The sequence below is a fragment of the Magallana gigas genome, chromosome 10, assembly GCF_963853765.1.
Source record: "Magallana gigas chromosome 10, xbMagGiga1.1, whole genome shotgun sequence".
Taxonomy (NCBI): domain Eukaryota; kingdom Metazoa; phylum Mollusca; class Bivalvia; order Ostreida; family Ostreidae; genus Magallana; species Magallana gigas.
Window position 1 is genome coordinate 2,447,715 of NC_088862.1, and position 10,759 is coordinate 2,458,473.

At 32.9% G+C, this 10,759-nt stretch overlaps 1 protein-coding gene across 3 annotated transcripts; it reads right to left on the reverse strand.

Annotated features, from left to right (window-relative positions):
- Window positions 1–2,671: 2,671 nt before the first annotated feature.
- On the reverse strand, window positions 2,672–7,710 carry LOC105318815 (tripartite motif-containing protein 75). Of its 3 annotated transcripts, none has more exons than XM_034454170.2 (7): window positions 7,552–7,710; window positions 7,377–7,430; window positions 6,418–6,498; window positions 5,338–5,417; window positions 4,898–5,049; window positions 4,414–4,435; window positions 2,672–3,803 (listed from the first exon to the last, which is right to left on the reverse strand). In XM_034454170.2, exons 1-7 carry the CDS (start codon window positions 7,632–7,634, stop codon window positions 3,796–3,798), a joined length of 480 nt encoding a protein of 159 aa, XP_034310061.2. In that variant the 5' UTR covers window positions 7,635–7,710; the 3' UTR covers window positions 2,672–3,795. The 3 variants fall into 3 exon arrangements, with proteins under 3 accessions (XP_034310061.2, XP_065929910.1, XP_034310060.2); XM_034454169.2 differs by having other exon boundaries at window positions 2,675–3,803; window positions 4,374–4,435; XM_066073838.1 differs by lacking the exon at window positions 4,414–4,435.
- Between the last annotated feature and the right edge of the window lie 3,049 nt (window positions 7,711–10,759).

Consider the following 10,759-nt stretch of genomic DNA (forward strand, 5'->3'; position numbering starts at 1 on the left):
ATCATGTCAGGAACCTACATCAAACTATTGGTCAAAATGAAAATTCTTTTACGGCAGGAGAATTAATGTTTCGGCAGTTTTTGTACTTGTAAGTAAAATGGATGCCAATTTTCTTGAATTTCGTTTTTGATTTGATCCACAAAATAAAGGTGTTTTGAAATGCAACTTTGAGTTAACATATCTTTGGACAATAATCAATGTATCATTTTGTAACTGTGATTTTCATAAACGAAAATTGAAAGCACAGTACTATTCTCAACATATTTCTGTATTTATTTTTCATCATTGGCCTGTATTGTCAGAGTTTATATAAAGCCGGTTTTTTTTCAAAAGAAATATTTTATGCAAGAAGTTTATTTTGTGCATGGCTATATGGTATCTGATTTTTTTTAAAAACTTAGTATTCGATCTTTCTGTTCATAGAAGAACTTTAGCTCTGTTTTTCAAAAGGATTGTTGAATTATTAGCACCAATCTCCGACTCCTCTTCTTTCAAAAGCCGGTACATTTAGAAAGTACATGTATAAAGACCACATTTTATAGACACAATAAATTAATGGTCCAATATTTTAAATCCTGGTAGCAATAGAAATTATCCAATATTTTTCTACTAATGAAACAAAACTATTGCCGCCATTTGTTTTGTTTCTGAATCATTAGTTGAAAAATATTTTTTTATAAACTGGATTCTGCACATTTTTGGACAGCGTGAAAAATGAATGGTAAAAATCCCAAATACATCAAATTTTAAGACACGACGCACTAAATCCGTCCGCATTTGGAATTTGAGGTTTGATGAAATATTTTGTCTTTTTTATTCTTTAGATTCTTCTTCAATCCAACTCCAATCTCAAGCTACCAGTAATCATAATTTATCATAAGAATCGGCATACGTTATCGACATGCATATGGTGACCCTTTGATCTCAAATGGTCACCATGAGGTGCATGACGTAATAGGTATTAAAAGACGACTTAATTAACCTCTGCCTTAGAAGTTAAGTTCAAGTTCACTTTACATCCTTCATCCAACAAGCACACTACTCTTGGCTTAGTACAGGGAAGATGCGGCAAACGGGAGGAAGAACCGGTCTAAACAAAGACTTTACGCAGGGGTCTACTAAAACCTTGACATTTGATGTACAAACTTGATTTCGGGATCAAACACACCCTTTACCACTTGTTTGTGAGGTACATGTATGAGCCAGATAGGACCAAGAGGAGAATGTTTAGTCCATACAAAGCTTTTTCCACAGATGAGTTGTATAAGGAATAAGGAATCATTCTTTGAGTATTATGAGGTGATAATATCGGTCGGGGCGTGATCAAAGCCAATAAAGCCCGAAGGGCTTTATGATAGATTTGATCACGCCACGACCGAAATTATCACCTCATAATATTCAAAGAATGATTCCTTATTACTTATATTTATATAATTTTAATCCATCGTCCGATTAAATATTTAAATATAAATAAGTAAACCCCGCTGGCGCCTCAATTTGGCGTCATTTGTATTATGAGTTATATAGTAAAAAATCGATACGTAGTGTTATCACAGGCAAAGGCACTGGAAAATGTAAATATACGGCCTTGACCTTTGACCTAGATATTTTTGTCCTGTCACGGCTTTATGTGGGTAGAGTATGGGCCAGATTGAGCCAAGGGAAATAACTGATCACTACTGGATGCCCTCAGAGAATATATATTCCATATGTTCAAACCAGGGCTAGCTGCGTTTTACGAAAGAAAAACTTAAGATGAAAAAATAATAATTACTTATCTGGAATCATAAACTAAAAGGTACAAAATGTTTCGACTTAATACCTGTCAAAAATTCAGATTAGTTGAAATGGTCATGCATAATTTTGGTACATGGTCAGGAACAATAAAGACTTTGTCGCAAGTTAATCTGTCAAAGGCAGCGCGGAGCTCTAATGAAAAACCATATAACAGACAAGATAGACCTTCTTTGTTGTCACATCAATCAATTTTGTAAAACTTAAAGAAATGGTCACACTTGAGTTGAAAATTTCCCATTCCTGAAGAGCAAACTTCAAAAAAAAAAAAACTATATTCAAAAGTAAATTGCAAAAACTGAAACATAGGCTTTAAGGTATTCAATGTATAATGAAGGGATATTGAGCAATTTTGAATCATTTTAAACTAGTTAAATATGTATTGCTAGATAACAATGAAAGTGAAATGAACCAAATTCACATGACTGACAACATATGAGCTGGTCATTTTGCACTTTAAATTTTTTAAAAAGTTATCTCCCCATGATGAAAAAAAACAAAATTTTAATTTCCTCAAAATATCTGCGGTAAATGATTCATTTTATTTCATATTTAAATAAAGAGAAAGTTTATGCATGTATTAACCAAAAGAGTTTTATGAATTTTAGGTTACTTTTTACAATATCTTAATAAAACATACATTGCCCATAGAAATCAATGCAAAATTCAAGGTGTAATTAGTTGGACCATAATCAAAATTTTGAAAATTCCTTTGGTGGAGTATTTTTATTTGATAACACCTTCAAAATGATATCATGATTAAGAATATTAGACCATTCATTTATAAGGTACAAAATGTGGTCGTTATACATCGAATACCTTAATTAAAACTAAAAAGAAGCTATTACTAGTTTATATAACCTATTTACCGGTATTAAAACAAAAGCATGGCACAACCTTTATTTGCATAACTAAGAACTGTACCCATCGTATATCTCGGTTTTCAACCCAACATAAAAATTTTGCAAATCATGAAAAACACTGTATTCATTGAAAATGAAAATAAATTTTGATAAATATCAATTCGAATCATGATCTTGCCCCATAAAAATATTCCAAAATATGTGTATAAAAGATTGAAAAACATCTTGTATCAGTGTATGTATTTTATTCCAACAAATATTTTGAACAAAACACAATTCTTATTATTATATCATGCTATGAAGTAAAGATATTCACATCAGATAGATTAACATGAACATAGAAGATTGGCATATTTAAAGATGTGTTTGAACACTTTTTATTGATTTCCAACTTGAACCAAATAATTTACTGACAGCGATTATAGCATACACATTGGTACCAGTAAATTCTTTGGAACCTTTTTTTTTTTTTAGTAATAATAGTTTTGGCTGTATAAATCATACCAAAATTTTTACAGCAAATCTAATTAGTAAATAATTATTACCCAGTCTCCTTAAATAACTTATATCACAATCAACATTTTTAAAATCTGATATCTTTGCTAAGAAAAAAGTTCTCATTTTCTTTTGATTATGTACATTTAGCTTTCATAGGACATTCTTAAGAGGACTCAATGGTCATTTTTAGACTGTATTTAACTTTTTTAGAAGGAGAGCTCTAAAAAAATATATATAGGAAATACCCAGATTTAAAAGTCAAGATTTAGGCATTTTTATTATGGGTATTAAACAAATAATGTCTTAAAACTTTAGGTAGATCTGATGGTTAATTTGAGCTTCTTTAATACAATATCAAATGCATCTGGTGTGGCACTTTCAGATTTTAATATACATGTACAAGGTATATAACCTAACTAGTCTTGTTTTACAGCTGTATCTTGACTCAAATAACTTTAGTGCCTTTGACTCATAGTTTTAATGCCACTGCTTGCACTCTTAAAAACAGCTGATGTTGACAGTTTTGTGATATTTCCTTGTGACACAAGCTTGCAGATTTCTCCAAAACTTGAAGCAGTCAGGCACCAGGGTCTGTGATGATGCTTGTCGTCGAACCTTGCAAAGTCCGCAGCTGTGTGTTTCAGTTACCTATTAAAAAGTTTGTACGACAGTAAATATCAGCAAGATTAGGTGGTGGATATATACATGTATTACCACAGACCAGGGATAATTTCTGTATGGAAAAAATAATAATGGCCATTTGCTTGCAGAAATTGTTACTTGTCAGTTCTCAACCTGTTGTTGCAAAACAAACTACAGTGGAATCATTAAAATTTGTGGGGTAAATTTTTGTGGATTACTGAAGTTCTATATGTTTGTGGGGACAAAATTTCGTGAGTGGTTGAGAGGTACCCATAAATTCCACGAAAACTGATCCCAAACGAAATCAAATAATTTTACAGTATATTGTAGTGCATACAGAACCTGGTTTACAGGACTTTAGAGATCATGCAGCCAAAAGTTAAAAGAAAGGATGACAGCTCTGATCCGGAATGTGGCAAACATTTTTTAAAGCTCCACCAAGACATGACATGCAGTTGGTACCAGATCATGGTGTTTAGAGTAACATCTCATCAGAACTGTATGTCATCTTATGCAACTTTACAAATGATATCTTATTTCCATCTTAAACAATGAAAATCATGAAATTTGTCAAACCTTTGATACATTCTGTCTCTCTCCCTCTCTCATTGCATACCCAGTGTGCATATCTTCTTTCTCTGAAAAAATCAACCAGATTTCATTATTCATTTATATAAAAAAAAATTACAATATACACCATCAAAGTTGAGCACCTTTAATGTTCCCAGAAAAGGATAAAAGACTCTCCTTCTCAGAGAGAGAGAGAGAGAGAGAGAGAGAGAGAAAGAGAGAGAGAGAGAGAGATTTCTGATATAGAAGAGATCTGCCTTTGACACTGACCTCTGACCTTAAATTACATTCAAGGCCAAAACATACCCTTTACTCTTTAGTATTACAATGTAATACATGTATATAGGTGAGGTATGACTCGGATGAATAACATTTAGATAACTTACATATCAATGTCACTTTTTAGGACAAATTTTCTTTATATTTCTTTTGCTTAATGATAAAAATCATATTGCAACGTGGAACTTCAACCTCACCCAAGATGTTTTATAATAAGAGTTGAGTTACAAATGTTTTCATAAACCACTTACAGTGTATTCCTCTGTATCAGATTCGGAGTCTGACTCTAGTCTTCTCTTGCCATGACCTTGACCTTCCTTTTGTGTGACCTTCACCAGCATAAGAGGCTCTCTCGCTGTAAGACCGGTTGAAGAGGAGGGTTCGGGGGAGGACAAGGGGGAGTCTATAAAAGCAAACAGACACCAAAGTTGTCTAGGGAGGTCCAATAGTAAATACCCCACTTAGTTCATACACACTTTCCTACACAACTTCAAAGACCAAGTGAAATTCAAAGACTTTAAGACATTAGAGACCCCAAAGGAGCCATGGCTTTATACTTGGCCAACATATATTAAATTCTAGTCGTAAAAAGGAGGTAGATTAAACTCCTGCGATACACAGTATCATTGTAATTCTTAGACACTAAACAGGCAAAACAGAATTTGATATCCTTAGAAGAGCCAGAGTATACCTTTGATCTTCATGTCTGAACCCAGTATTGCTTTTATAGAATCTTCTATGCATCTCAACATGGCACTCTCTCTAATGCTCCTACAAAAAAAAACTTTTACATTGAGCATTCTTTACTGTATGAATCTAATTTTAATACATTCACATATTTCAGTGGTAAAATGTATCATGAATCAGCTTGTCAAATGTGAGGTTGAATTAAGATTACAGGCTAGGAAAGAAAAATAATGACACTGCAAGATTTTTATCATATTAAAATATGGTAAATTGCAGCTTACACAGTAACTATAGCCCTTCATAGCACACATGGATTTCACATCAACTTACCACATTGAAAAAATTGTGCTTGAAATTGTTCATTAGGAATTTTCTCTGACTGAAAGGGTCAGCTTTTTTCATATGGTACAGGGTAATGATATCTTTCTATATAGAGTATGTGACTATGTGTACTTTGACCCTTGTAGGTACCCTTTTGAACTCTAAATGAATAGGATTTACTCTCAGAAATCTAATTGTCCGTGAGTGGAGGCTTAAGACGGCTGGATGGTTGTGGCCATTTTTAGATGTCGCATATTAATCTCCTTGAAAAGAAGAGCTCTGTATAGATATATAAAGAAATGTTTAAATGTTAAAGATAAAAATAACAGTTGATAGCTTAACAAACCATCTTTGAAATTTTAGGCGAATCTGACGTTTAATTTGTTGACATCCGAGCCTCCTAACAAATGTTTCTGATAATGTATTGTTCACCAACTTTTATTCGCAACAATTCTATTTCGCAATTTAACAGAGATAAACCGGTTTGCAACAATTTTTTTCTCGCGATCAAGCTCTATTTACACTTGGACTGTTATACATCCTTACAGCAAAACTCTTTAGTGGCGACAAGGCTCTCGTGAACCTCACAAATATTTTTCACACATGAATAAAAGTTTGTTTACGGTATATGTCTATACCAGAATTTTGATAATGTTACAGTAGGTTTACACAGAGTGAGGTTATAACAAACCTCTTACCAACACAGACAACACATGTATAATTTACAATCCTCTAATTTACACAGAGTGATGTTAAAACAAACCTCTTATTGACTGGCCTCTGACACATGGGACAGGGTACAGAAGGTGTACGGCTGGATTTCAAATACGAGTTTATGCACCCTCTACAAGAGGAATAAAAACTTAAAAACTGCATGGTTTGAGATGGCATTCAAGAATTCTATTATATATACATTACAAACAGTCATTGGACATGGCAAAATCTGATCCATCTTTTTTTTAGTGAATCGTTTGTAACAGAATGGAAGAAATAATATTAACAGAACAGACTAGGATTTGAACCTCTGAACCCTGAATCTTTAAATGGTCCGTTGCTTTTACCAACTGTCTGTCCGTCACTATAAATACGATAAATACCATGCCAATGACTGCAATTTAAAACTTATAACAAATTTTTAATATTCTTATTATTCACAAACTGTTAAGTGTTTTAAAAACAAACACAATTTTTTTGACATGAATTCTTTCGTATAAACTGTGCAAGCTAGCCAAGGGTTTTTGATCCACTTCGAACTGAAAACCCTTGGCTAGCGAAGATGCTGTGCATGCTGAACAGGTTAGGACCAAACGCCTAAATGGGATAACCCAAATGGAGTTAAGGTGAAAAAGAAATCGGACTTTTTTAGTTAAATATGGTAAATCCGCATTCGAATAGATGAAATGTAACAACTTTTAGTACACAACTTTTTATGCAACTGTACATTTACAGAGATTGATCGATCAGTCCAAAACTTCTTGGCGATCAAACTTACAAACTATAAGCTTAAAGGAATACTTGCTGATCAAAAGTTGTGGTATTTGATATAAATTTATGTGGATTAAAGAATAAGAAATATATCAAATCAAAAACTTTCATTTTGGGCTATTATATCCCAATCGGGCCATTAAATCCAATTTTTGGGATAGGTAATTCCAACCTGTTGACCGATCATTCCATGAGACTGAAAAGGTGCAATACTTTGTTGTAAGTAGTAAACCTTACCTACAAAAAGGATGTTCGCATCTTGTTATAATCGGATCCGTTAACGGGCTTAAACTGTAATAGAAATCAAATGACAATGACAAATGGCAGTTGGCTTGTTTGCTGATTTCACCATGTTCACTTTTACGTTATTTATCTGACACATCCCATTTTCATCATTAGCAAAACATATTACCAAATTGAGCATTCGAAATTTTTGTTCAGACTTTGTAATGCTGTAATTAACATTGCTTCTGGAGATTTCAACGATGAATCCATCTTCTTTCTATTATTTTTCCTCGATCTAAATTTTCCCGCGATAATGCGATCTTCAATCACTGAAGAGCGCTCGGTGAAAGTAGACAAGTCGTACAAGAGAAGAAGAGTTGGGTAAAATGCGTTTTGAGGAAATAAAATAATCTAATTCAATGTTTGGCAATTACTTACGTAATGTTAGAGATATAGAAATCTCTTTATCGCCAGATCTCTCTCTCTCTCTCTCTCTCTTTCTCTCTCTCTCTCTCTCTCTCTCTCCAATCAAAATCATGCTATGTTTGAATGTGATAAGTTGATGTTAGTCGCATGTCTTTGCAAAATATAATAACATACATTTCGTAGGGGGACCAACGGGTTTGCCAGGATTGGGGTGGGGGTCTCAGTCATTTTTTTGGTAATTTTATAATGTACATTTAAAGAAATTTCAATATGTGGGATGGGGTTTGGACCCCTTAACCACCCCTCCCCCCTTCTCTAGTAGATATATTTATTAATTTTCAACAATTTATTTCAAAGTTAAGCTGATATCAAGGTAACCTTTAGGTTCAGTCATTTTTGGACGTAGAATAATGACCCCCTTAAATTGCTGTAGAATAATAGGATTTTTCTCAAATATGATTTCAAACATTTCATCCAAAGTTCTAACTTTTGGGTTATTGTCGGACATTGTTTTTCACGGATTTTTGTGACCTCAAACAATCAGAGTTTTGAAATAGGTGAAAGAAAGATATTTGCTGTGTGATTTTTCATTTTTTTTAAAAATTAATTGTGCCATTTTAAAACATTTCTAAAGGGACATATGGTCACGATTTTGGTCAAATTTTATTTTTCTGTTTTTATGATTAAAAATGCTTTCGAAATGCATTTCTAATGATTAAATAAAATTTGAGAGCCAGTTGTGGAGTTTTAAGCAAGATACAGCGCTCACAATTCTCTGTCATGTAAACAAGGCTCGTGTCCTGTTTTTGTTTACATAGGTTCAATATACCAGTAATAAATCTTTTTTTAGCTGATTAGTCTATCTCCTTATATTTTTTATTCATTTTAAGCATAAATGAATAGTTTCTAACGTTTAACACGTTCATTTTAAGTCTTAAACTTGAATTTTCACTCCAACATTCAAAATATATAAACAAACGTTTTGTTTACATTGCTAAGAATTATAAGCTTTGAAACTCAGCAAATGACACTCAAATTTTGGTCGCTTGTTAAAAATGCCTAACTAAAGCATTGTAAACATAAAAATTAGAAAACCCATTTTTGACCCAAATCTTGACCATGCCCCTTTGATAATTTTTGGTCTTAAAATAATGTGTAGGCAAGTGCCTTATAGGGAACTGGACACGATTTCAAATGAAAATTCTATTTTTGATTTCTATGTATAACTGAAATAGATTACTTTTGAATTTTGAATGATTCACCAAAATTTGAATGTTAGAAGTCATTATTACGGAAGCGTATTAGTGCCACTCTCTCTCTCTCTCTCTCTCTCTCTCTCTCTCTCTCTCTCTCTCTCTCTCTCTCTCTCTCTCTCTCTTTATATATTTTTTAAATTCCAACTTTAAAGTTGGAATTTCCAACTTTAATCTTGGAATTTCCAACTTTTAAGTTGGAATTTCCAACTTTTAAGTTGATTTTTCCAACTTTAAAGTTATAATTTCCAACTTTAATCTTGGAATTTCCAACTTTAATCTTGGAATTCAATTCAACATATTTATTCATTGTTCAAGATTATCATGCACATACTACCGTATATGTAAGTGTTAACTGTCCATTCTTTGTTGAAAATTGCAGAATAGATTATTTTTAACATATATTCACTTTCCTAAATGTTTTTCAGTACCTGAACAAAAAGCCTGAACAAAAAGTCATAGTATCTATCTATCTATCTATCTATCTATCTATCTATCTATCTATCTATCTATCTATCTATCTATCTATCTATCTATCTATCTATCTATCTAAATATAATAAAAATCAACTTTAAAGTTGATTTTCCAAACTTTAAAGTTGGAAATTCCAAGATTAATGTTGGAAATTCCAACTTTAAAGTTGGAAGAATCAACTTTAAAGTTGGAAATTCCAACTTTAAAGTTGGAAAAATCAACTTTAAAGTTGGAAATTCCAAGATTAAAGTTGGAAATTCCAAGATTAAAGTTGGAAATTCCAACTTTAAAGTTGGAAAAAATCAACTTTAAAGTTGGAAATTCCAAAATTAAAGTTGGAATTTTAAAGAAAAAAAAATACAAAGTGGCACTAATACGCTTCCGTACATTTTACAAGCGATATACAGAGGAAAGAAGTTGTTGTTATGTAAACAAAGCTCGAGTCTTATATAAGTTTGTTTACAAATACTGTAAAGTAAAGAAATTGCCGTTTCTCTATCAAATTAACTTGCGGAAACAAGTGTAGCAGGTCAGTGCCGTATAGGTTTTTATCAGTACTTCGCGTTGTGTTTATTTTTGTTTTGTGACTGAATTTGACCTCTACAGTAAGAATTAAACTTTACTAAATTATAAATAAGGTATGAAAACGACTTTACTCTCACTATAGATAAACCAGATATAATAAACCAAACTCAAAGTAAATGAAAACCAAGATTAACAACCCTTTATAAATTTATTATAACAAAATAAGAACACAAGTTTACTACATGTAGTACTCAAAATCCCCCAACCCTAAAACCTAACTTTAACAGGGACCTCAAATAGACAGACGAGACGGGCCGGGCCGGGACTCAGGAGAAAAGTAGCTAGCGAAACCAGCTGTCTCCCTCCCCCTCTCTGCTTCAGGAGAAAAGTAGCTAGCGAAACCAGCCGTCTCCTCCCCCTCTCTCTCTCTCTCTCTCTCTCTCTCTCAGGAGAAAAGTAGCTAGCGAAACCAGCCGTCTCCTTCGTCAAATAAGGACTTACACGGCTTTATATATGGGACAGAACAATAGACAACTGTCATTAACGTTATTGGCTATCGTATAAAGTGGGCGTTACCAAAGTAATAGAATAAATCACATCGGGATCGGAATACGAATAATAATAAATAGAAACGAAATCCCGATCTACCACATTCCTCCCCCCTTAAAGACAAATGCTATGCATTTGACTAAAATCAAGTGGTGCATTAATATTTAA

Coding starts and splice junctions, on each gene's coding strand:
- LOC105318815 (XM_066073838.1), bottom strand. CDS start 7,634: ATGGATTCATCGTTGAAATCTCCAGAAGCAATGTTAATTACAGCATTA. Junction 7,431..7,551: donor AATTTCGAATGCTCAATTTG/GTAATATGTTTT, acceptor TTTCTATTACAG/TTTAAGCCCGTTAACGGATC. Junction 5,418..6,417: donor CAGAGGCCAGTCAATAAGAG/GTTTGTTTTAAC, acceptor TTTTTTTTGTAG/GAGCATTAGAGAGAGTGCCA.